The sequence below is a fragment of the Papaver somniferum genome, chromosome 9, assembly GCF_003573695.1.
Source record: "Papaver somniferum cultivar HN1 chromosome 9, ASM357369v1, whole genome shotgun sequence".
NCBI classification, from domain to species: Eukaryota; Viridiplantae; Streptophyta; class Magnoliopsida; order Ranunculales; family Papaveraceae; genus Papaver; species Papaver somniferum.
This window is the reverse complement of record NC_039366.1, coordinates 64,113,642-64,140,819: the sequence shown is the minus strand read 5'-3', so window position 1 is coordinate 64,140,819 and position 27,178 is coordinate 64,113,642. Positions and strand designations below refer to the sequence as shown.

Genomic DNA, 27,178 nt, shown 5'->3' with positions numbered 1-27,178 from the left:
AAGTGGGTGCGAAGGCAAAGAATTTATATTATAACTCGATCATACACTCGTTCAGAAACATAGAATATTTTCATGATAATGTCTTAAGTCGAGTATATGCGAGAGATGCTGAAGGAAGGGAAATTTTCAACTTGGCAAAAATATCACCTTTGAAGGACTGGCAAAGGCAGAAAATCTCGTTCAGTGCAGATGAAATACCGGAAGGAAGATCATCACATGAGTGTCCACTAGTGGTGAAATTGGGAATTAATCCAAAACCATTGGAAGAAGATGAAGAAGAAAATGAGAAGAATACTTAGGGGATAAATAGAATACTTATAGATACGGGAAGTTCTGTAGATATTCTGTTTTATCATACATATAAAACCATGGTAGGGAAAGATGATGAGTTAATCCCTTCAACATACAAAATCTATGGCTTTAATGGTTCTGCGAACAAACCAAAGGGGGAAGTGAATATGCGAATACTTCTACAAAATTTACAAACATATATCACATTCTATGTAGTGGATGTCGAATCGCCGTATAATGCTCTCATTGGAAGACCATGGCTGCATGGAATATTAGCTCTTGCATCAACATTTCATCAATGCATCAAGTTTCCTCTACCTCAGGGTGTTGGCATTATAAGAGGAGATACAATTGAAAGTAAAAATTGCCAAGAAATTGATGTTGACAAATGCGAAGCAAGAGAATTCAAGAGAAGAAATTTCAAAAAATATGCAGCAGATAGTCAAAGAGCAGGGAGACTGATGGTCGATGCGGTGTATGAAATTGGAGAGGCAAGTTCTATGGAAAGAGAAAACGTGGAAGAAAAATACCAAAAATTGGAGGGCACAATGACTTGCACACAAAGCCAACTCAATGGTGATACAAATGAATATTCTGGAAAACATATGCGAACTTAAGAAGATACAAAACGTGTAGAAGGTAAATGAGTAGAATGAATAACGTACCTGATTTTCCTCGAATAAGATGATTCGATAGCAACATTTACGTACTACAGTTGTACGAATTTAAAGATTGGAATGAGAAATTTTAATTTCATATGGTAAATCCATAATAAGAAAACAAAAAGAGAAATCTTTATAATAAGACCTTTATAAAAGGCTACATAAAATGATATTTATTATCAGATTGTCTAGGAATCCAAATTTGGCGTGCACCCTAGTTCGCTTATATGCAAGAGGCAATATAGTAAGACCTATCGCACATCATAGTTGGAGAAACCTAGAAGGCATGACTCAAGGGAAGGCTACATCGACCCCAGAACTTGAGTTGTGGAGATTTGGGGTGAGAATAAAATGATAATCCCCATCCGGGAGATATACCTTAAATTTTCAGTCTAAGATAGTAATCTTAGATTAAGAGCCTAAGGTGAGAAAGGCTCTCCTAAGGAGTGCAGAAACTCGATCAGGGCGCCCAGGTACACGGTTGAGTCAAGAGTGCCCGGGACATCTGGAGCGTACCTTGCCACTCTTGACAAGTCCTGACTATGATGCACTCGGTCCGAAGATACCCCACTTAGGGTGCGACCTTGCTACCATAAACCCTATAGGTAGCGTATGCGATATTGCGAAATCAACTGGTTGTTGAAAAGCCGGATGGGAAGAGCCATAATCTTAACACGATAGAGGTAAGATTCCTTGAAGGGGCAGCCAGGGGGAAGATAAGGCGACACCCTCTGTTAGGGAGCTGAATTGTGTCAAAATTCGTAAATATCACAAGACTTTTAACTCATACGAGTATTAATACTTGTGGTATTTACGCGAATTAACCTGAAGAGGAAATAATACAAGAAAATGATAAGACGAGATCAATGGGTCAATACACTATGATGCAAAGACTGTCTGCGATTTCGTCGCACATAAACAGAGGCAACATAAGACCTTTACATAAGAACGCAAAAATAAGACCTCATAGCTAATAAAAATAAATAAATTATTCATAATGTTTGAAATATGCTCGCACCAAGGGAAGTTCATGATAAAGTATACCAATCATATTTGGTTTATCAAAATTTGCCAAATAACAAGAGGAAAGAATAGGAATGTAAAGGAAGTGTTATTTGCCCCATTTTGATAAGTCTTACATGCATATGAAGAAGTCGTAAATATAAAGCGAAGGAAAGAAGAATCATATTAAAAAGATGAAAACTGAATTTACAAGAATCTACAAGTATATTACAACAAGAAGAAACAATTAACTTTCATCTTCTTCATTTCGCTCAGATTCAGAATCACTAATTTCCTCTTCGGAATCTTCTTCTCCATCAGTAACTTGGATATCAGGAATGGGTACATTTTCAGGAATCACTGGAAAGTTGTATTTCGACAAAGGAATACCATTCTCTAGACAAACTCTTTTAACAACAGCCTCACGAGAACGATTAACATCGTTACTATTGTTTTGGACTAAATTAAACCAAATTTCCTTCAATTGCTGATACTTTGAGTTACAAGCAGATGATTCTTCTTCTTTAGCAGCCAAGCGAGTTTCTAGCTCTGCAACTCTCTTTTGATATTCCTTCTCTTTCTCTGCGAAGCATCAACAAAAGAGTTAAGATAACAGACAATTATTCCTAAAGAATATAAATGAAGATCAAAGAACAACAAATGGCCTTCATAATTGGAAGTAATGTCTGCGACCAGTGTAGAATGTTCAGTGTGAAGGCTAACATTTACACTTAGATTATTTCTAGCATCGTTCAGAACTCTAGCAGCCCAGTTAAACTCAACTTCACTTTCTATAAGGAGTTGAGATCGAATTAAATTTCTTTCCTCAATAAGAATGTCCCTCTCACGACAAGCTGAATCACGTTCTATCTTAACCTCAATAAGGGATTCTTGAAATTGTTCTAGTGTTTTTGCACCCCTAAGAGTGATCTCATATTTTTCAATAATAAATTTGTTCTTCTTCGCCTCCAATACTTGAATTGCTTCTCTCTCCTCATAAAAACGTCGTTTAAAATTATTGGCAGTGGATAATGCACTTTTATGGCGTTCTCTAAGAGTAGTATATTTTAATCTTAACTCTTCTAAGCTGAGATTTTCAAATCCTAGAGTAGGATAATTATTTAAAGAGGAATTGAGGTGTTCCAAAAGAGTTTCAACATAGGGGAGGTTAGCCGCTTCATCTGAAAGGTCATACAGGTATACGAAGACAGTTAAGTAAGAAGTGCGAACGATCGCATAAAAGAAAAGAAGTAAGAAAATATAAATTGCATACGAATGAGTTCTTTGTTTCTTTCTCGAGTTCGGAGAACCAATTGAGAATTAGTTAAATTCTCATTTCTAAGTTTCATATTCTCGCCTGTAAGATTCGCATTCGTATCCGAAAGAATAGATTTCTCCTGTTTCAGTGTGGCATTTTCATCTTGCAACTTGCGAAGCTTTCTTTCATTGTCTAAAGAAATCGCATAAGATATGCGAGCACTCTGTGAAATGTAAAAGAAGCATTATAAGAAAAAGAAGAAATAATAAGGAAAGGATAAAAGGAAAATGTTGCAGAATATTACCAAGCAATTCATCGCAAATTGAAAATCTGGGTTTATCACAGAGGCAGCTCCACGAAGAGATCGATCCCCCCAATCAGAAGCAGTACAGATCCTTGAGACCATCTGGAAAGCACGATCCGTTTCATCATCCCCAAGAGTAGCAAGAGCATCTCCAAAAAAAAGATCAGAGAACTTCTTTCGATACGAATCAATCGGTACCTCTTCCTCAGAAACAAAAGTATCTTTATCTGAAGATTCTGAACTTGAAGAAGAATCATACCTCGCACGCTTTCTAGAGATATCATTTTTAACGAGGTTTTCTTGGATTCAGATTTTGATGCGCATTTCTTAGAAGTGCTCTTGCTTTTGCCTAAAGTTTTGTCGTTCAAAGGATTCACCTACGCGAATAATCAAGATAAGAAACAGAGGCAAAAATATTGTTAAAAATAGAAAGTGTGTTTTTTACTTCCTTGTTCTGCGAAGATGATACATTGCGCGAAGTACTGACCTTTTTGGCATCCTGCGAAAGAGAAGAAATAAGATATAAGAAGGAAAGTTACGAGAATTTACACATTGAATTAAGAGGATCACATACCGCTACTTTCTTTTCCTCATTTTCAAATAATTTAAATTCCCAAGGTTGGTAAAGAGGAAAATCTTCGGGCAGAGGATTGTCAGAACCATCCGCAGCTTTACGAGATACAAAGGATCCTTCCAAGATGACAGGGAAATTAAGCCAACTAGAATCATTGGATCTGGGAGCAACACGATTATAGTTTGAGTTCCAATCAACGTCTCGCATAATCTTTTCATCTTCAGTGATACCGTCTACTCTCTTTATGCGAACAACCCACTTAGTCACGTTACTTTTCACAATAGCGATGTAATAATTCTTAAAGAAATTATCAAGAGTATACTCAGCAGGATCTATAATTTTATCACGATGATCCTATTTCCGCACTTCATTAGGATAAGAATTTCCAAGACCAGCTGCGCGACGAGCATACTCTAGTGGTATCCTGATAGCATCACCACTCAACTGAAATAGTGTGAATCTTTCATCAGCAAGAATTCTATAGAAAAGAGGAATCTCAGGATTATATAAGGGAATTGGTAGAAATTGAAATTGACCTAACGAAATGATGATTTTTCGGTTATTAAATTGCTCAGATTTGATTAGATCAAGATTAAGTTTGGATGCGAAATTACATGAAGGTGGAAGAGAGAGTTCATAACCCCTCTGATTGAAGTCAGTTTTAACTCTGTTAAATTCGATTTCCATCTTTTTACCAGCAGGAGCCATTAAAGAATGGGAATGAAGAATATAAATTTGCAGAGAAGGTGAAGAAGAATGAAGGAAAAAAAAGGAGTAATATAGAAGAGAATATATAGGAAAGAGCGACCCGTTTTTCAAGATTTATTCTCATTAATACCAAGAAATGAACGGTTAAAAAGGACGTGTCGAAAGATGAGTGGTTAAAAGGACACACGTACATAAAGAGAGCTTGAAATATGGAAAATTGTCGGCAAAGTAAAATGAAAAAAGATAAGCATGTGCGAATTACAAGAGGAGAATTTCTCATATCGCTCACTCTGAAGAATAAGCAATATGAGAAGAGGCAAATGTAGGAGTTAAATATCGCACATGTTAGTAATCAAGCGAAGTAAAGAATATAACTTAAGCGAACAACATCGCACACAACAAAGTTGAGATGACGTACCAGATGATGTCAGCAAAGTCACAAGTAAAGTGTGAAGAATTATGCGAATAAGTATGATATGCGAAGATGAGCGATTGTATATGAGCGAATGTGTCACATAGTGATCCCGAAAATAATGAGTTTCTTAGTTGTCATCCACTATGTAAAATCCTATATAAAGGAGAGAGTCATTGTTTCTGGGAGGATTCTAGGACAAGTCTTGGAAAGGAAATAGGAAGAGAGAGAAAGTGAGCTTAGGTTTCAAGTAGAATTGTTGTAATACTTGAATCATTCTTGTAAACATTCTTAATCTTTAGTTAATAAAACAAGAATTCATAATGATCATCTAGAGATTGAATCAGTTACAGTGAAGTGTAGTTGTAAGATTTCTTACGACTACATAGCTTTCAACAAACTCTCATGTTAAAGGAGTTCCCCATCGGCCATTCTAGGAAAAAGGAGCTATAGTTCAATAACCACAGCATAAACAGAAGTCTTGCCCTCAACCAGATAACTTAACTATGTCTCCTGCCGCATGCCAATCCAAAGTCAGCACTCAAAAGTAAACAAACTTCTATTCAATTGTTATAGGCTTCTATAAAGGTCTTCTCCAACTTCTTTGACTGGACTTTCAGACATTTTCAATCTCCTACTCCCCATGTCAACTCCTATAAACGAGGAATGTACTAATTATGTAATTGTCAGGTGTATGAAATTTATATCCAGAAAATACGACTAGTAAACTTTTAATGACAATGTTTTGAGACGTTTGGTATGGAAATATAGATCAGCAAAAATAAGATGTGAACAATTAAATCGTTTTTATTCCGGATTAATAATCCATAATTCTAAAAAATAATAACAAACGAAGAATAAATCCACGATTTTAAACATAAGTGCGTTGCCCACGTACAGCCCAATGGTTTACTCTACGGGTCTGCACTTTTTACACAGTTAATTGTTCACTCGATTGTAACAAATAACAATGTTAACGCGACAAAAGGACTCGCCTAATTTTCACACAAATCCCTGATTCAAAAGAGCTTCATTCAGCCATAGCTTCATATTTGATAGGTTCATCATTTTCCCTCCACATTCTTTAACCTGTTTTCATTATATAACAAAAGTCAATCAACAAAAATTGTTCACACAACTGAACTGACCACTTGAAAAGGACATAAAAAAGAAGAAAAATACCAAAATTACTAAATAGGGAATTTGGCTTACATTAAGTGTGAAGGTAAAATCCAATTTATCAGGAAATGTTGCAAATTTCGAACTTAGAACATCGAAGGAAGTTAATGATTCAAGAGCTTTGTATAGACATACCGCAACACCATCTCCTTTGTTGCAAACTATTCTTATATAAAACTCATTTTCTTCTACTTGAAATACATCCATCTTCAATATTTTCTTGCAAATTTGATGCTCCTTGTTATGATCAGAAGTTCGGTTCTTTTCCGGATTCTCAACTAAGTTTTTGTATTTCTCTATTTGATTCGTCAACGTTGGTTCAAGTTCTGCTATTTCAGTTTTTAATCTCTTCGCTTCCTTTTGTAAATCTTGAACATACGAAACCGCATCTCCGATGATTGATGCTTTATCCATCTGCATAGCCAAGCAAGTGTTAATTAGAATTCAATTCATTTTAAAAAATTATAGTTACATTTTATGTTTTTAATCGACTACACTGGCTAGGAGAAATGAGCAGTACCTTGGTGATGTTAGGAACCAAAGCGCGTAAAGTGTAAAGGTTATGCTTCATTTGGACTCTCCTTCTTCGCTCCGTGCCTAAAATTCTCGAATTATCAACAGATGAAGTCCGCTTGGAAGATGATGATGATGGTCGCGTAGATGTGGTTCCGGATGAATAGTCGTCTCCTTCATTCTCTTCATCTTCGTCTAGTACTGCGTCGATGTCAATAGAACTAAATGATGGCGCTGCAACATTGGGATTCGCCGAGACAGGGTCAGAGGTAGTGGTAGTAGTACTCCCAGCAGCGGAGTAACTATTGATCAATTCGAACAAGTCTCCCGGAGTTGGAAAGAGCTGGTTGTTATTACACCTAGCACCATCATTGAAGTACATAAGCTCATTGTCAACTTGTTGTTGCTGATGAAAATTGCCATGATCATGATAATAATTTGTCCCGTAATCTATGATGGGTTCGATGAAATCCTCTCTAACTTGATCGATGAAGTCTTCGAAACTCACATGGTTGATGAACTCATGAAGATCAAAATCGTTACTGTGCATATTGGATGTTTGTTGTTGAAATGGTTGAAGATTACTAATGTCCATTGCTAGTTTCTCTTTGTTTTTCACTCTATAATGAAATGAACGTAAGCAAGCACTATTTCAAGTTAAGAATATATATGTGTTTGAATTGGTATCCTATTAAGTGTGAAAGGAATCTATGGTTTTAATTTGCTCTTAAATTTCTTTTCGTTATGAAGATTATTCTTTTTAAGAAGTTCGAATTCGAACAAAGAAAAAAAAAAACTTAATTTGCAACTTGACTTTTCCTTAACAAGATACTTCAATTCCAATCATTTTTTGGGTGCCATTATTGAGAAAGAAATTCCACTCAGACCCAAAAAGATGGTCAGTTAGATTTTCTTTTGGATTGCCTACTAATAATATACATGTCGTCCACTATGGGCCATAGGTACTCAAAATCGTCTATAGACTCTACCTAATTACCTATGCTATGCTATATGCGCCTATATTGTATAAGTTTTTCATTTAACACATTTTTTCCTCTAAATAAAAAATTAAGCACACCAAAGAAATCAAGAAATACGCACAGTCCCGACCTTAATTTGAGGGAGGGTGTAATTCTGCTGTTATAATGATAGTTTTTTTTTTATTACTATTATTTATTTATTTTTTATTTTACGAAAAGATTAAATTTTTAAAACCATAAAATTTAATATTATTTGGCATTATTTTTCTTATGTGACCCATATTAGGTTTTATTAAAAGTTTAATCTTTTTTTGTAGAACACGCGGCATGATGTTTTTATCCTTCTAAAATTTAATTCACAATTTTATAGATTTGAAATTCAATTGTTTATAAGCGGTTGAATTCAAAATGATAGATGGTAATGTTATATGATACGAAGTTTGTTAATTTTGGAAAAACTGGGTTACATAATATGAAGATCATTTAATGTTTTAGGCACGTGAAAATGTCAAATATTTTATCATTATCGGGAAATCGAGATTATGTTCATCTCGAATCGACATGTTTGCATAGAAGTAAATTCCATGAAACATCCTACTTTAGATAACTCAGCTTAAATCCTCTACTTACATCCTTGGATTAGCATGATTGATAATACTAGTATCAATTTATATAACCAATATGATAATAGACGATCACACACGACACAAAGATTACGTGGTTCACCTATCTTTCGTAGGCTACATTCATGGTCAAAACCACCCCGAGAATCTTTCATTATGATAACAAGTTATTACATCGATACATTTCAAATAATCAACTAGTTATGTATTCCACTAGCGATAAAAGATTTAGAAACAAGAAGACGTAATACGAAGAGCTTATCTATTTTTTTGTTCTTCTTCTTCCATAAACCTCCATCACTATGGTTGCTTCGACTTTAAACAAGAACATGAAGAACACCATGAATTCTAGCTTCTCATATATGAACCCTAGAATTCCTATATTTGTCTCATACCCGCTCTCACTACAAGTCTCTCTTCTCACATAGATTTGTCCTCATCACCAGCCGTTGTAGGACAGAATAGTTGTGACCCTTGATTTCTCTCGTTATTGAGAGGATGATTTACCCTTCACGATATAAGCTATATTATATATTACTTATATCCTTGCTCGGTAGGGTTTAAAACTCCTGAAAACAGTCTCAACTTTTCCTCATCCATTAGAGTCAAAGGCCCGGAAATTAAGGCTCTCTTTTTAGTTAAGATTATTTAATGTACCCCCTAGATGCCCCAATCCTTATATTCTTTTAGGACTTATTTGTGTCAGGTACTTTTAATTGCGAAGATACAGACGAGTCAAAACCAATAGCATACCTTAATCAGGAAATCCAAACAACTCAAACTAAGAAACCACATAATATAGGAAACACCCAAGTTATGTTCTGGAGAATTTCCAAGTTATGTTACAGAGAATTCCGAAACTATCTTTACAAAACAAGACCCCAACAAACACCGCCTTTCTGACGCTATCAAAACCGACGTCTTCACTCCAACAAGGCATAAAGTTGTACCACCTTATACAAGGTCATCCTCTCGGACATCATCACTAGAAAGAATTAAAATTATCTTGTACTTTGAGCGCTTGAGCCACCACCTAAAACAAATTCCTCCTTTACACTTGCACCACTGGAATAACTATCTGTCATTCTTCTAGCATCACTACAAACAACTTCTTCATTAAATTTATACAAGTTTTTGCATCGACTTGCATAAAACTACTTCGTTTTTATGATCACTCATTATTCCACCTTGTGTAGAATACTTCTTCTTGGACACATGCCTGACACTTGACATTGCTTGAACTGAGCTGTCAAACAATTCTAGATGGATTTTACCAACTTCAAGAGCCAACAATCTTGAGTCATCCTCCACATAGACAAAACATGTTACAATCTTCATATGAACGATTTCCACATAACACCACCATGATTCAAAATATTCTCCTTGCAATATATGCAGACGCCAATTAAACCTACGAACGATCTTGTCTCTCAAAGAAAACACCTTAATTTAACACGAATCATAGTCACATCGAGTAAAGTTTTCCAATTTTCTTGATGTCATCCCATTCTTTGTTCACCTTGATCGACTCATCATTATCCCGAACCATATCCGTTTGCTATAAACCAAGAATTTTTTTTCCTATCTTAACCCTCTTATTCAAAGCACTGAATCACATTTATTTATGGTCACCGCAACACTTATCGAGAAACCGAGGGCACGTTCTTCTCGAACCGGCATGTTTCCAAATAAGTAAATTTCATAAAACATCTTACTTTAGATAACTTAGTTCGAATCCTCTACAAATATAATATGTTTTTTTTGTTGCAATAAAGTACGCATAATTTAGATGTATTTTTGCTAGAAAGAGAACAAAAATCATAACCGACTCGTTAAATAAGATGGATTCTAAATATTTATGTGAGTCAAACTATAATTAGTATATTAATAACACATGAACTCTTCACACTCACAATAAAAATAAATTTGAACCCAATTTATGGCTTATGGTGGCCACGAGGACGAAGGTGGCAAAGCAAGAATGCTTTAATTTACGTTATATCTTCGGATTGTGAATGCATGAAGAGTTTATTGTTAGAGTAAATCTAATAGTCAGAAGATTTTTCAATATCCAAATTCAATGCAACCTCACAAGTCGCAACTTAAAACAGATCATGGAAGTGCAAATTTAATGGTGGAGGGTGAAACAGATTTCAAAACGTTAAAAGGATTGAGTCAATCCGATTAACACTTCATCTTTGGTCCACACAATCAACGATCAGAAATTGAAAATAAGATTTAACAACAAAATCAACCACAAGCTTGAGCGTCAATCCTTGTGGTGTTTTGGTTTGGATTCCAAGTTCCTAGTCTTTTTAAAGGAACCTTGGACATGGCAAGGAAAAAGTGTGGAAGCCACCTTGTAAGCTATTAGACTATTAAACACTTTTTTCAAGCTTTGGAATAGTTTGGATTCTATCATTAGACTTGCTTTTAGGAAGACTATTTTAATTAGGTTACATAAATATTTAGAACTGTTCCTGATTAATAAATCAACTATTTGCTCCTCAAATTTCATTTTACTATTCCTCTAACCAGAAAAGCTTTAGATAAGAACTAAAATAACCTTCCAGCTCAATGACAGAGGGCTGGATCACTGTACGTAGGGAGCCTGACAAGATGTGCAGATACCTCGACAGCAAATTCATGCTGAAATGTGTATATGATCTCATTCGATCACGGAACTCCGTCCCAATACTCAGTACCGCTAACTATTTTATTATGATGAGGATTGAGGATAAGAGCTTTAACTACTAATCATCATCATCATGATGATCAGGACAAATAACCTAACTCTGTTACTATTTAGAAAATACTACAGGAGTACGGATTACATTAATTAATCTACAAACAAAACACTAGATATTCTTTTGTGTTTTTATATGAGCTGCATATGGATGAAACCCTAGACTTTGGGAGGAGGAATAAACAAAACAATTGTGGAACACACGGAATGGACGAGTTCTAACGTCTGATCAGTGGAATCATACACAATCATCACTTTGTCTGTGTGTTCTAATTACTGGTTAGCTTATTAATCTTGATTATTTAAAAGTTGATAATGTTCGACACCTTGGATAATATCACTTATAAAGGACATGAAGGTACTTGACTAAAAGCAAATGAAAGTGTGCACCACGTGTTGCACTCACTTTTGTCCGTGGCTTTGTGGCCAACTAGGATCACTTTCAGTTTGGTAGACCTGACTAAGTACTACTGTTCATGGACATAGACGTGTAAATGTCGGCATCAATTATAGGTGAAATGCCTGCCACTAATGGTGAGTACATGCTTGGTTCTATGTTTGCTAGCAGCCTCCCCCAGATATCTCTCCCCAAGATTCCTGTTCCCCGTCCCCTGTTTGCTGGTAGCCTCTCTTCGTGGATCGGCTCTCGGCTCTCTGTCAGAACTGATATTGCAATTGGGTTCCTAGAACTTCTGAGTGTTCACTGTTCAGTGATTTATTTTATCAAAGGATAAGTTAGAATCTGTTGTAGCCTTGTAGGCTAGAAGGAGAGCTGTATGGAAAACCTGTACGTTGCGCTCTCAAAAAAAAAAGGTATGGGGCCCAAACTAACACATGTTATTTTGGGAGTAATGATCATGCCTTAGTTGATAAGATCTCTTTGCAAGACTTCGATGGCTCTTCCTCACTGATGCTTGGTGGAAGGATGCTAAAAATTTTAAGTTTCTTGTATTAGAAATTTTAAATATCTTTACATCCCTAGAACTTGTAATATGGGGGCACATTCTCTAGCAGCTGGGCTAGAAAATACTCTTGTTTCATGTTTTGGACCTTTCCTCCCTTATGGACCTATGGTTGTCCAGCCAGAAAGCCTTTTGGAGCATGAGCTTTAAACAAAACAAAAAAAAAGAAAGACTTTTTTGGGACCATGGTTTCTTTTGGGACCATGGTCTTATTAGGTCACCTACACTATAGTTATAAGGGGTGTTCTAAAGCATTGAAATGACTAACCTACTCTTAACCTAATTTAATTTAAAACCAACCCAATAACCACCTATATATATATATAACCACCACCTCCTCCCACCACCATCTCCCACCATCGCCGATTACTACCACCACCAACCACCGATTACCACCACCGCCCACCACCACCGCCACCTCCGATTATCACCACCACCAACCACCGATTACCACCACCACCAACCACCACCACCACCACCACTATATATATATATATATATATAGCTTAATTTAAAACATTAACAAAGATATTCTCACAAACCCATTACTTGTCATTCGTTTTTGGTTGAATAAATGAGAAGTAATCATTAAAATGAGTTGAAAATGGAAGTTTCAGAGAGATTTAATGGAGGTTTTTTTTTCCAGAGAAAAGTTCGGTTATCAAGAATTAATTTTTTCTTAACCGAACTCGCAAAAAAATACTTTTAACCGAACTCCTTGTATTAGAACAACACAAGTCCATAAGTTCGGTTCCTTCGCAAAATAAGGATATCACCGAACTTTAGTTTACGAAAATAATGAGAAGTCCACAAGTTCGGTTCGTTCGCAAAAATGTTAAGTTTTCTTTGTAACCGAACTCTACCTTTGAAACTTCGTAACCGAACTCTACCTAATTCACCAAGAAATAAATTTCATAGTAACTGAACGTTTGCCTAATTGCATATATGCATATATAAGCCCAGTTTTCGCAAAATATGTTGAAGTTTGCGAACCAACCGAACTTCTAGAACTAGGTTACTTTTAACCTGCAGTTCGGTTGGGAACTTGGTTGCGTTGAAGTTTGCGAACTAACTGAACACACAAGATGTACCCAAATAAATTGTTAAGTTCAAAGTTCGGTTACCTACCATTTTATCCCAGGTAACCGAACTTTACATTGTACGACCAAAACCTCCATTAACGAGCGAGTTCGGTAACCTGCGTGTTTGGAAAACGTAACCGAACTACACTTTCAGGTGTGTTCGGTTACATGTTCTTGACATACGGTAACCGAACTGGCCCAAATCTACATAAAAAATTTCATTTTTTTTGAAAGTTTAGAGCAATTCAACCAACATTATCTAAGTTTGAAGCCTACCTGGGTACCCAAATACCCTTCCTCCGGTTGTGGTTGGTAAAATCCATCGTTTTTCATGTTTTCCTTCTTCATCTTCTCTAACTTTACTCTCTCAATAATTCTACTTCTTTAAAAAACAAACCATCTGATTTTTAATCTCACTAATTATCTTTAACTTAATCATCTCACTAATCATTACACTAACTATTATTAACACTAACTAATCATCACCCAAAATTAATCAGGAGGGTAATTTAGGTATTAATATAAATATCTAGATAAGGGGTGACCTAGATTTACTTCTAATGTCTTTACCCAAAATAAAACCATGGTCCCCCAAAAAAACCATGGTCCCCAAAAAATTGTTCAAAAAAAAAAATGGTGAAATGATTTAGATGCATGCACACAAATTAAGTGTGATCCATATGTCAGGAAAACCTTGGGTTTCCTGTTTTTGGGCCTATTCCATACTGAAAAGTCTGTTTCCACTTTGAGGTCGGCTTTTTAATCTAGGTAGTTTAGAGTTTTTGAAAGAGCTTAGTCTCATAATAGGAGACTAATACTTTGTGGACAATTTTTTATTGTGTATATACAGAACTAGAGATAACTCTTGTCGTAACGCCACGGCATGAGGTTAACAGAGAGTTCTAATAAATGTCTAGAGATAGCCCGTGCCGTAACGACACTGCTTTAATATGATATCTGATTGGTGTAAAAAAAAATCGGACTTTCAATCGTGTTCCTTTGCAAGATAGTTTTTTATTTTGTTTTAAGCGAAAATAATGTCTATAAACACATTATGAAATTATTCATACACATTATCCAAAACGAATACAAAATCATTTAAGTAATAGTGTGAATGCATATCTCACTTATGAGTTATGAATAAAAATAAATAAATCTCATTTCCCATTTGGTTCATCATGCCACCACTATATCCAATTAATGTATATATGATGTATTATGATTTCATTTAATGTTACTTTGAATATCTTGAGTTAAGAAGTGATGCAATAATTATAGATTAATAAATTTGGATTCATAATGAGAGGGGTTACAGAAACGACGACCGTCAGATGTCTTTCGCTGGGATGAGACTGGGATAGCCGGATGCAACGTTTGTCTCTCAAAATGTTATCCGACCATCCAAGCTCAAAAACCCATTTTGTTTTGTATTATAGATTAGAATTGTAGGTTTGTAGACATCCACCCAAAAAGATTTGTAAATCCTTATATTTAGGGTTTTGTCTCATTGTTAGGGAGGGTCGAGTGCTACTGTGAGGGTGAATAATTCTGTGAGAGAGAAACTTAAGAAAATAATGGTATTCTAGAGTTCATGGTTTAGAGATTTTCCCTAAACCAAGTTTCCAGAGAGTCTCCATATTTCTCATTTGTTACCGGCAACCGTGAAGATGGTGTGGAAGATAAGATCTATGAGGCTGGTTTGAAGAATGGTTTAGACAGTTGGTTTCTATGGTTTTTTCCATGGTGTTCTCGGGTATGTCTTGTTGACACTTTATGTTTGAATTTTTTTTGTGGATTGCAAAAAGAGCATGTAATGGTCTTTGATTTAATATAAGTTTTTTTGTGGTGTTGACAATAGATGTAGCATGTAAAGGTGAAACCCATATATATTGTGTTGTATATGTGATTCTTTATCTTCCATCTCTCTTATTACTTTTCCATGTTTGGTTCAAATCAACAATTGCCCTTTGCAATCCTGTATTCCGCTGAGCCTCTGGACGAGCTGGTATGATTGAACTTGGAATTTAGCGATAGTTTATTGTCCGGGCATAGAAATATCGTTCGAAGATAATGTTTCAACCAGTGTTTACACAAAGACAAGTTTGTGGTGTAATTTACAAATTAGAGGTTCAACTTTGTAGAAGTGTATGTTTTTCGTTTGCTTTTTTATGATGTAGTACGGAATGCAAAATTAAGATGAATGAGGTGGAATACATGTAGACATACTCCTGGAAAGGTGTTAGTAACCATACACTGTTAAGAACGGTGTTACAAAGTTTGAAGAAAGAATGAGGTCGGTAGATCTCATTTAGAAGAAATTATCCAACAACGCCTCGAAGTTATGCACGAGATATTATATATTTATGTCATTAAATATATGTTAAAGTATTCTTGGTGGCAAGAACGTACTATCAAGAATGTGGTCGATCTCGAAATCATGTTGTAATCCCTCGATTTCGGCAGTGGTTCGCTGATGGAATGAAATATAAGTAATGGTTTGTCCTTTCCTAACACCGAGGCCTTTTCAGCACAATTGGCTCCAGAGTTGGCAGAAAACTCTGAAGTTAAGCGTGCTCGAGGGAGAAATCCAAGGATGGGTGACCATCCTGGAAGTTGTTGATGGATGACCGCAGCGATGCCCGTTGAAAAACCCACACTGCCGGATAACCGCAGTAGCTAAGTGGGGATAGTATCGGTGCAAGGGACAGGTCATTACAAATGGTATCAGAGACGACGAGGGGTCACCTGCCGAGGGTGGGAAGGTATGCTAGACGGGGTTAGTCCAGGTGCTTCTCTCATGAGGGGCAGGGAACGTCGGAGATCTGGGCTTGAAAATATATTCCGCAGTTGAGGACGGCTCCAATTTAAGGTGGTGGTATTGGAATACCCCGATTTCGGCAGTGGTTCTCTGATTGAAAGAAATATAAGTAATGGTTTGTCCTTTCCTAACACCGAGGCCTTTTCTGCACAATTGGATCCAGAGTTGGCAGAAAACTCTGCAGTTAAGTGTGCTTGGGCGGGAGCAATCCAGGGATGGGTGACCATCCGGGAAGTTGTTGCTGGATGACCGCAGCGATGCCCGTTAAGAACCTCACACTGACGGATAACCGCAGTGTCTAAATGGGGATAATATCGGTGGAAGAGACGGATCATTAAACATGTACCACATCATTATGGGAATTCAAACGGAATATATTCTGAGTAAGTATGTTGGATGTAATGGTAGTAAAGAGTATGCCAGATATTAGTGATGGCTTTATAAATTGATCGAAGGATCAAGCATGTTAATCATAGTGGATACATCTAACAGTTTTTTTCAGATACACAGTAATAATGATATATGATGATCTTCAAAAGTAATTCTATGTGTATATAGAAATGATGAAAAACTCTGGTGGAAGATGGAGGTGATTTCCTGTGATTTTCTCATGCTTGATAGAATGATCCGGGGTGGAAATTGTTAGAAAAACCTTGGGTTCCTTGTTTTGGGGCTATTCTGTAATGAGATGGGTTTTCCTATATTGACATGTTTCCACGTGGAGGTAGGTTTCCTAAACTAGGTAGTATAGAGTTTTGGAAAGAGTTTACTTTCCTAATCAGAGACTAATGCCTGGTGACCAAGTTTGTGTTTTATATATAACTAGAATTGTAGGTTTGTAGACCCAACCTAGAAGAATGGTAAGTCCTTGTGCTTAGAATGTTGGCCTCTTTGTTAGGAGGGTCGAGCGTTACCGTGAGGGTCAATAAATCTGTGAGAAAAAAACTTGTAGAGAGAGGATTTTGGTGTTCTAGTATTCAGGATTTAAAGCTTCATTCTAACCCAAGTTTCTAGAGAGTTTCCATGTTTCTCATCTGTTACTAGCAACCGTGAAGATTGTGTGGAATAAGATCTATGAGGATAGTTTAAAGAATGGTTTAGACAGTTGGTTTCTATGGTTTGTCGATATGTCTTGTTGACTATTTCTATTTGACTTTTTTATGTGGGTTGCGAAAAGAACATGTAATGGTCTTTGATTTAATTGAAGTTTTTTTGGTGGTGGTAGCCGTCGATGTTGCCTGTAAAGGTGAATCATATATATCTTGTATTGTTTATGTGCTTTTTTATCTTTTGTCTCTCTCATTATTTCTCCATGTTTGGTTTAAATCACCAATTTCCCTTTGTGATCATGTGTTCCGCTACGATCGGGGTGCCAATTTTCCCTATACCATATGTAATTTGGAATTTATTAGTGTAGACTTTATACGATTATTGAGGAGGGGAAAAATAAAATGAAAAATCTTGATTAACTGAATTATTTACGGTTAATGAAATTTCTCACATCCTAATACAGAAGTAGCTTTGTACACGGGAGACGTTTCTGAGTTGGAAAGTCATGCTTAAAAAGTAAAATAAAAAGTTTGAGAGTCAAAACATACAAAATAGAGTTAATCTTCTGATTTCAAGGATCTATAAAAATATTTTTTGAAAAGAAAAACTAGACTCTTTCGAACTGAGTTCGCAAGTATAAGTGGATTACAAGTATAAGCCTGTTTTTTCCTTCTTTATCTACTGGAGATTGTATGAATTTGGAGAAACCTTTTTTCTGAAGTAGAAGTCAAACAAGTGACTGATCAGTTTGGCGCTAATAAGAGTCTGAAGCATGTAGATGGTTTTACAATGGAATTCTATAAATATACTTGGGATATCATTAAGTATGATCTTATGCTTGTTGTGAAGGAATTTGAGACTATGGCATGTAGTGGGGTTGTTTTTCTTCATAATTTTAGACCTATTAATCAACTTAATTGGAAGTGTCTTAATTCTAAATTATTGGCTGAAATAATTAAATTGGTTATGCATTCTATCATTTCTGATTTCCAGGGGCCTTTCGTGCATGGAAGGCAGATACAAGACGAAATTCTAATAGCTCCCGAACCTATTGTTGCTAAGTTAAGGTCTAATAAAACTGGTGTGATTTATAAGGTGGATTTTGAAAAAGCATTTGATAATGTAAACTGGAACGGTGTGGACATAACTTTGGCTAAATTTGGATTTAGAATGCTGTGGAGAAGCTGGAACAAATAGCATATTTCTACCTCGATATTTATAGTTCTATAAAAAGGCGAAGCTAATAATCCCTTTAGAAACCAAAACAGTATTAGGCAGGGAAATGATGTGTCCCCTTTCCATTTCATTCCTGTTTCAGAGGTATTATCTTTAATGTTCAAAAAATCTATAAATGATGCCCTGATTTCAGGTTTTGAGGTGGCACAATAAGGTACTACACTTTGCTATTTGCAATTCAGATGACCTAATTATTTTATTGAATGATGAAGAAGTTCAGTTACAAAACTTAAAATATATTCTTTTAGATTTTGAAGTTGTGTCTGGATTGAAATTAATTTCAGGAAAAGCATTATTATTAGATTAAGACAAATGCATGATTAGGAAGTTGGTACATATATATTTGGTTGTTCTTGTTCTCAACTACCTATGAATTATCTGGGAGTTTCATTAAGGACCAAATCTAAAATTAGAACATTTTTGAATGGTATTGTTCAAATATTTAATCATAAGCAAGCTACTTGGAAAAATTCTTATTTGTCTAAAGGCCGAGGACTTATTATGATACAAAGTTTATTATCAAGTCTGCCTATTTGTTATCTCTATTTGTTTCAAAGTCCTAGAATTAGAATCATGCAAAAGTTCTCATGGGGCTCTAACAACTCATCTAAAAAGAGAAATTGCATATCCTGGTCTAATGTTACTTTTCCGAAATGCAGAAGGGGAGTATGAATCAAGAAGCTGCAGATTGTAAACAAGGTTTTGCACTCAAAATGGATATGGAGGTATGGGTCAGATAAGCAGGCTTTGTGGTGAAGATTCATAAATCATAAATTTAAAGGTACACCTGAAGCTTTGTTCCCTAAGCACAAAAATAGATCGTTCTGCCACTATCTTCGGTCTGGTGTCTTGAAAGCTAAAGAATTTATTAAGTATGATCATAAGTTGATGGTAAGGAATGGAGAGAGTATCAATTCTGAAATAATATATGGACATGTAAAATTTCTTTAAGTTCTGTTTTCCTGTTGTTTATGAAAATGCGGGGGTCTAACAACCACACCCAACAATTCGTTTGGAAATCTGAGAGGACTTTCTTCAATATACTTTCAAGAGAATCAACTAGACAGTCAGACTCAATCTATAGGAAAGTATATCAAATATCTATATCTCTATTTCAACACAATCAGAGTTAAACAGAAACAAGTCCGTAAACCTGATTTTAGTGTGAAGCTCTTGAACCAAAATCTTTTGTGTTAATCACAACCTATTCAATATCCACCGTGTATAAACCTCTTTAAGATACAATCACTAAAGGAATATTTCAACACAGTGTCCACTTGAAACAGGGTTAGTCCAGACTGGTCTAACAATGTGAAAAGAACAAAATCAACTGTTCAAGATCAATCAAGTCTTATTCAACAAACAAGGTCTGATTTAGCAACTATGATTGATTAACGTACAACCTGTATTATTTTAATTATATAAAAAAATATAATGCGGAAAAGAAATAACACAGACACCAGAAATTTTGTTAACAAGGAAACCGCAAAAGCAGAAAAACCCCGGGACCTAGTCCAGAATAAACACACACTGATTATAAGTTGTTACACCAAATTCCTACTACCTATTCGGACTAGATGTAATACCTGCTTCGGCACTAATAGAGCTCCTAGCACAACGCCGATTGTCTTTAGGAATTCTTCTCGTAAATCTTCTAGCAGAACCCAAGGCTCTCTTTAAAAGATACAACAACACGGTTCATATTTTTCGATCTTTTTTTTTCACAAAAAAAACATCGATTTGATTTCCCTTTAGATGTAAATCAAGGTTTTGGAAATCTTGTGTTTGTTTCGAACAACTACCAAATAAAAGTAGAGATGCCGAAACAAACTTGTAGATTAGGGTTTTACTTACAATCAGTATCCGTACACACAAGGAGTCTGTGAACCTGATTTTTGTAAGTGAACTTGGGCGATTCTAAAGATCAATTTCCAAGTTAAGAAAACCATAATAATTCTACAACAAGAACAATTAGAATAAATCTAGAGATATCTTGTTTAAAACTTCTTAAGGATTTTTACGAGATACCTTAATCGAAGTTTTCTTTCTAGTCTCCGATTTCGAGTAACAAGTGTTGGTATATGATCGGAAACTGAAATCTATCAAAACATAGGGTTTATAATCAACAACTCCTGAATGGTTTTATATCAGAAGAGAAAACCTAAGAATATACAAGAGGTGAAAAACCTAGATTACAAGTTGTATAATCAATCACGAAGATTAAACCAACTTGGCTTTGTGATCCCCAATACAAAGACTTTTATCTCACTCTTGTTCACGAAGAACAGAAGACATGGAAAACAACCTTATGAGCTTACACCAATTTTCCAAAGGGGATAAAAAGCGTGTAGCCTCACGAACCCTTTATTTATAGTGAAAGGTAGCTTGAAAGCTAAGCAAAGCTATTTTCCTTTTTCAAGACTCTCCTAATTTTGGGACTCTTTCCTAAGTTACAGCTCTTGCCAAAATAATTAAATAAATAATTAATTTAGCAAATATTGTATTTATGTGAATAAATCACAAATTAAATTAGAAAGGAATCACAAACACTTTAACATGGTAATCAAAGATGTTTGGAGTAATAGCTAACTTTCCTAGATAAGGAAACATCACCAACTTGACTAAAAAGGACTTCTAATCACGTAATTGGGCTCAAGTCCGTGAACCGTTAGAAGCAATCCATGGATAGTTTCCTACTAACGAACTGTAACAGTTTCAACAACACTTAAAACTGTTACTTTAATAAATCACTCATAACTTCATCATTGTAACTCGGAATTGAGTGATTCTTGGCTCATTGAATTCGTAAGCTCATTCATTATAACATGAGAAACTTTCCATGGATTAAGGTTATTGAAACAAGAGTCCTGGCCCAAATAACCTCGAGTATATATACAAAAATGTACATTAACCGTCATAGAAATTGTTCCATAGAGTGAGCATTTGCTTCGATAGATTAGAAAGGTAGAATTGAAAAAGAATCCAAATGAAATCAATCACCACATACCTTTGTTGATGAAGTCCTTGTTGATGTCTTCTTGTAATCTTCAGTCTTCATCCTTCAAGAATAGCTCTTCTTAGACCTAACCTAGTCTGAAACTATCTTTAGTATACTAAATCAAGAATGTATTTTGGCAACTAAAATTGACGACATACCAACGCTAGTGGGTTCAACCGAGCAATGGTCTAACAGTTTATAAGACTTCGAAGAAAAAAAGGGCAACGATAAAAGACATGGTGCTTACTGAGGGTGCTTGGAATTTGCATCTCTATAGAAATCTGAATGTACATGAACTATTAGAGGCGTTGCAACTCTTAAAAAAAATTGGAGAACCAGTTGTGACTTTGGAGGATGATGACAGAAAATGGAGATATGACAACTACTTTTCTGCAGCAAATGCTTATAAATCTATGAAGACCGAAGGATTTTTTTGCTTTCCAGACAAGGTATGTTTTAAGGGTGCTCCCACTGTCGACGACTTACATAAGGTAGGTATGATTACAAACTGTTTATTTGTAGAAATCGGGTTGAATCATGAACACCTTTTCTTACACAAAAAAAATTGCTTTACTGTTTTGTTAAATTTTCATTGAATAGTTTTGGTATCAAATAGGTGCTTGCAAATGGTGTGAGAAATACCTTATGGAAATGGAGTGTTAAGAAAAGTACAACCTTGATTAACAAGATATGGAGCTTATTACCCTTTCACAATTTTGCGGAGTTTGTGGAGGAAAATGAATAATAGGTTACATAACAATGTTTCAAGGAGTACTAATCAGATTATTGCAGTCGTTAAGTTCTTGTCGTACAATTAGGCTTTGAATTCTGAGACTTATAAGGGTTTGTTTTTGTCAACTTTGATATGTTATTAATTAGGATGTTTTGGTTCACACATTCATGTGATTTTTTGGGGAAAAAATTCTTTGTTTTTGGCACTTATTTGTTGACTAAGAACTATTTTCATATAAACTTTGCCCTTTCGTGTCCAAAAAATGACAACAAAGGTCGATATTTACAACAGCAAAAAGAAAAAGGAAAAAAAGGAAAAAAAAGAAAAAAGAAGAAGAAGAATTTGTGATAATTGATGGCAGTCAATTGAATAAATTTATAGGAAGGCTGGTCTCTCTATTTGAGGTGTCTGTTGATCTCCAATAAATATAATTAATGCCCTTAGATCCTTTCGACCTGACTCATGATCAGGTCATCGTCATCACCGTATATGTGGTGCACCCACACACCTCACCTAAGGAGTGAGGCTCCCTAGACCCTAGTTATTGATTCGACGAATTTTTATCGCATTATTGGTGAATATTCGCGAACTAGTTCTTTCCGTAATAATCCACTGCCTATTTACAATCTTGGTTCATATACGCGAGTTTTCTAAACATAAAGATGTTGTTTTCTCACCATATAGCATAATAACTAATTTTTTATGCTTATAAATACTTATTACTAATGTATTATATGAGTGAAATTTTTAATGTCAGTTCGGGATATACGAATTTATGCATTTCCGTATTTTTTTTGAATAATTGATCGCATAGTTGGTCGAGTTTCAATTGTACCTGGCCGGATAATGGGTGCATTTTTACTGACCCAAACTACTACCGCTTGTCGAATTGCTAACTAGGCCCTAGACTCACAAGGTCAAGAGTCGGGCCCAAGACATCTTAGACTCCCTGGGCTTTGGTCTTAAGACTTGAGCGAGGTCTTTGGCACACTTCATTTTGGATGGTGGGATCCTTCTTTAACTATCAACGAGAAAACATGGTAAATGAAAATTAGTTTCATCATCAAAACCATTTGGAAACATCCAACGAACTAGACACTTCAAAGTTGAAAATGTGGACCGATTTTATATTCGGAAAGCTTGATCAAAACACATGGCTAGTAACGAAATGACCACAGGATTGCCATTTCGGATTGTGAGTGGCAACAAAATTGCATTTGGTGCCAAGTCAACTTATAAATTACGCATGCTTGTTATGATAAGAAGGAAGAATTTATGAAAAGTATACGTATAGTTTTGAATACGTATGTTGAACGAGATAGTCTCCAAATAGTTTCTTTCTTATTTGAAATACTTTTGAGCGGAATTGTCCCTATATCTTTTAATGTCTCCTCGATAATTCTCCGTTTACCTTTATTTAGGAGAAAAAACGTTATGCAAAATAAACGATGAGTTTACGGGTGATGTGAGTCATGCAAGAGTTGGAGAGTGGTTTGGGGATCTCTTCCTAGTCTTTTTTCGTGTGTTAATTAACGAAGAATTTGAAGGGAAAGTCAAAAGATTGTCCCAGCTTTCTTAAAGCCAGTGTGTAAGGTTTTGTTACTTATTACATATAACCCATGCAATAAGGGCACTCGTTGCAACATTTATCTAATAACATGGTGAATTCTGAATCCCAACCAAAATCACCTATACCATCGTGTTCTAATGGTGTTGAACATGGGCTTGAAAGTCGGTATTCTCGCTAGGCCCAATCCCACATATTTTTTATTAGTTTTTCATAATATGATTAATCCAGATGATATGTACATGTGTATGCCATTACCATACATCCACTTTCTCAATCATTCCAAAATTAAAATATAGAAAATTAGAGTGAAATAAAGTCGTCATTTGTCGTAAAAAATTCTGGCGATATTTTATCCCAAAATTTACGTGAGCCTTTATTTTCCTTTTCTTAAAACTATTGACTTTCAAGCCCAATTTTTGAAAGTCGCTTGAGTGATAAACTACACAAATAAACTTGCAATTTTTGTCAAGAGATTTACTGCCAAATAACCTTGCTCTTGAGATGCATAGGCTCTTGGTAGCTCAAGAGCCTTATTACCAATTATCATGACCTTGGATACATTCGCACTACGTCTTTGATTTTCACTCCACATAAGTTAATGAAACCGTTCATATTCCCAAGTAACTTTATGGATTTTAAATTCATTTTGATTTTTTGTGTCTACTGAAAATTTTGGAGAGGGTGATTCAACAATTTTATATACCAGGTTTTGGTGATGCGTGGTTGAGGAGAAAACATGCAAAACCCGTTATGTAAGTCTGACTAGAAGTAACCTGTGCCGTAACGGATAGGTTACAACTTTAATATCCGTTGGATGTCTTTCGCTGGGATGAGGCTGGGATGGTCGGATGCAATGTTTGTCTCTCAAACTGTTATCCATGGGTCGAAGCTCAAAAACCCCTTCTATTTTGTATTATAGATATTTTATCAATTTTAAGTATCCAAAAATCTTTTCCTTTAATCGTTGTGTCGTATTGGATTTCATTTTAGCTGATAAACATTAATAAATGAAAGTTGTTTTATTACAATAAATTTAATAATTCACTGAAATCACTGTCATACAGTGATAAAGTTTCTGGGTAATGATATCAAACTTGGCATAGTAGCACCAACTTTAATCTGTTTTTGTGAGACTCTTTCATTTGGATGACAGCTTATAACCTCATATCTCTTTCTCTTCGAACCACGCAAAACAAGATGAAAATCATTCGAGGAGGGAGAACTTGATGTCACTATATCCACAATATCTTTGAAAAAGCGGGGGTCTAACAACCACACCCAACAATTTGTTTGGCAATCTCAACAGACAAACTCCAATATATTTTCAAGAGAATCAACTAGACAATTAGAATCAATCTAGAGAAAAGTATATCAAAGAGTTTTGTATCTCTCTTTCTCAATTCAATCTGCAATCAGCAAATAGGAATTTGCGAGCCCGATTGAATATAAGAGAATTAACTTGAACGGTACCAAAGACCAATGTTTAAGGATCAATCAATTTCAATCAACAACCAAAGGTTGGATTTTCCAATTGATCGATTCAACGCACAACCTGTGATACTTCAATTATATAACAAAATATAATGCGGAAAAGAAATGACATAGACACCAGAAGTTTTGTTAACGAGGAAACCGCAAATGCAGAAAAACCCTGGGAACTAATCCAGATTTGAACACCACAATGTATTAAGCCGCTACAGACACTAGCCTACTACCAATGAACTTTGGACTGGACTTTAGTTGAACACTAATCAATCTCACACTGATTCAAGGTACAGTTGCGCTCCTTACGTATCTGATCCCAGCAGGATACTACACACTTGATTTCCTTAGCTGATATCACCCACAACCAAGAGTTGCTACAACCCAAATTCGAAGACTTGATAAAAAAATCTGTCTCACACAGAAAAATCGATGGGAATAGATAAATATGTCTCCCACAGAACTACCTACGAGTTTTGTTCCGTCTTTTGATAAATCAAGGTGAACAGGAACCAATTGATATACCGGACTTATATTCCCGAAGAACATCCTAGAAATATCAATCACCTCACAATAATCTTAATCGTATGGTAGCGAAACAAGTTATTGTGGAATCACAAACGATGAGACGAAGATATTTGTGATTACTTTTTATCTTGCCTATCGGAGATTAAATCTCGACCCAATCTTAAAGAAGATAGTACTCAAAAACGATAGAAAAAACAAGATAGATCACGTAACTACAGAGAAAAAAGTTGGGTCTGGCTTCACAATTCCAATGAAGTCTTCAAATCGTTAACCTACAGGATTTCGTGAAAAACCTAAGGTTAAAGGTGAATCAACTCTAGCTTATGCAACTAGTATCACACATGAGGTGTGGGGATCAGGTTTGCCAGTTGTTAGATTTCTCCTTTATATAGTTTTCAAATCAGGGTTCGCAATCAATGTTATCTTGGTAACAAAGAATTCAATATTCACTGTTAGATGAAAACCTGATTAGATTCAAGCTAATATCTTTCAACCGTTAGATCGAACTTAGCTTGTTATAAACAAATGAAATGTACCCTAATTTAGGTTTATGTAACCGTACCTAAACGTGTATACCATGTAGGCTCAACCGTAGTTAACCGAGGTTAGCTATATGAACACTCTCATATCAACCTTATTCATCTTAACCATAACTAGTTCAAATGACTCAAATGAAACAAGTTAAAGAGTTTTTCAATTGCTCTATTCTTATAGAAGTATACAAGAACACAATTGAAGCAAAATCGGTTTGATTCACTCGAATCAATTCATGAACATTATAGCCACGGTTTGCAAAGAATGCATTCCTTAATATATAAACGTATTAGTTCATGAGCCAACCGATTTTAGAACTTTAACCACTCAAGTATGCAAACGGGTATACATAGTTAAGTAGCCGGCCTGAGTTTGGGTTCGCCAGTGTGCAAAAGGGTACGCATACTTAGTACACTTCCAATACCTAGAAGAAATTCCCGGACCTATACCTTACACAAGTATGCGTACCGGTATGTGTACTTGGTACACGGAATTTCACAACTTCAAGTACACATACGGGTATGCATACTTTAGTTCCGGTCATGGATCACATACATGCAAGAATGCACAATATGTTTGTAATCCAATGATGGTTAATTATTCTAAACTCTTATTTCAATCATTGAAACTTTCTTAGAGGATGACAATATCCGTTTTCACACACTATTAGCATCAAATGAATTTTTCAAGTTATTGAAATAATCCTAACGAAACATTCCAAGTCTACACCAAATGATTGTATCACACAAACCATGTAAGATGTTACTCAGCGATTTTCACATGATCAAGATGAACTTGATTGAAGCGAAAGATTACCAACACATATTCCTAGAAATATGTAAGCGAGTTAAACTCAGCTTGAAATCTCAAACGTATATAACAGAAAACTATATCGTAACACGACTTATGTCTCAATATAGGAAATAGAGTAGA

General features: G+C 35.5%; 3 protein-coding genes across 4 annotated transcripts; 1 reads left to right on the top strand and 2 right to left on the bottom strand.

Moving 5' to 3' along the window:
• Positions 1-2,202: 2,202 nt before the first annotated feature.
• On the bottom strand, positions 2,203-4,799 carry LOC113312034 (interactor of constitutive active ROPs 2, chloroplastic-like). Its single transcript, XM_026560808.1, has 9 exons — positions 4,458-4,799; positions 4,092-4,388; positions 4,005-4,016; positions 3,777-3,894; positions 3,518-3,666; positions 3,229-3,436; positions 2,621-3,136; positions 2,346-2,537; positions 2,203-2,279 (listed from the first exon to the last, which is right to left on the bottom strand). Exons 1-9 carry the CDS (start codon positions 4,797-4,799, stop codon positions 2,203-2,205), a joined length of 1,911 nt encoding a protein of 636 aa, XP_026416593.1.
• A 1,200-nt stretch (positions 4,800-5,999) lies between these two features.
• On the bottom strand, positions 6,000-7,570 carry LOC113314296 (transcription factor FER-LIKE IRON DEFICIENCY-INDUCED TRANSCRIPTION FACTOR-like). 2 transcript variants are annotated; one of them, XM_026563086.1, is made up of 3 exons: positions 6,911-7,570; positions 6,526-6,804; positions 6,000-6,300 (listed from the first exon to the last, which is right to left on the bottom strand). In XM_026563086.1, the coding sequence occupies exons 1-3, from the start codon at positions 7,496-7,498 to the stop codon at positions 6,214-6,216; spliced, it is 954 nt and encodes a 317-aa protein (XP_026418871.1). In that variant the 5' UTR covers positions 7,499-7,570; the 3' UTR covers positions 6,000-6,213. The 2 variants fall into 2 exon arrangements, with proteins under 2 accessions (XP_026418871.1, XP_026418870.1); XM_026563085.1 differs by having other exon boundaries at positions 6,424-6,804; positions 6,911-7,567.
• Positions 7,571-17,953: 10,383 nt separating this feature from the next.
• Positions 17,954-18,361, top strand: LOC113312033. Its single transcript, XM_026560807.1, has one exon. The coding sequence runs from the start codon at positions 17,954-17,956 to the stop codon at positions 18,359-18,361; it is 408 nt and encodes a 135-aa protein (XP_026416592.1).
• Positions 18,362-27,178: the final 8,817 nt, after the last annotated feature.

Excerpts from the sequence above, each read along its gene's own strand:
- LOC113312034 (XM_026560808.1), bottom strand. The coding sequence starts at position 4,799 with ATGGCTCCTGCTGGTAAAAAGATGGAAATCGAATTTAACAGAGTTAAA. Across the intron at positions 4,389-4,457 it reads GAAATTCTTATCCTAATGAA|AATTATTACATCGCTATTGT; the intron begins GTGCGGAAATAG and ends AATTTCTTTAAG. Across the intron at positions 2,280-2,345 it reads AAGAGTTTGTCTAGAGAATG|TTACTGATGGAGAAGAAGAT; the intron begins GTATTCCTTTGT and ends CTGATATCCAAG.
- LOC113314296 (XM_026563085.1), bottom strand. The coding sequence starts at position 7,498 with ATGGACATTAGTAATCTTCAACCATTTCAACAACAAACATCCAATATG. Across the intron at positions 6,805-6,910 it reads TGGTTCCTAACATCACCAAG|ATGGATAAAGCATCAATCAT; the intron begins GTACTGCTCATT and ends TTGGCTATGCAG. Across the intron at positions 6,301-6,423 it reads ATTTTACCTTCACACTTAAT|GTTAAAGAATGTGGAGGGAA; the intron begins GTAAGCCAAATT and ends TAATGAAAACAG.
- LOC113312033 (XM_026560807.1), top strand. The coding sequence starts at position 17,954 with ATGGAATTCTATAAATATACTTGGGATATCATTAAGTATGATCTTATG.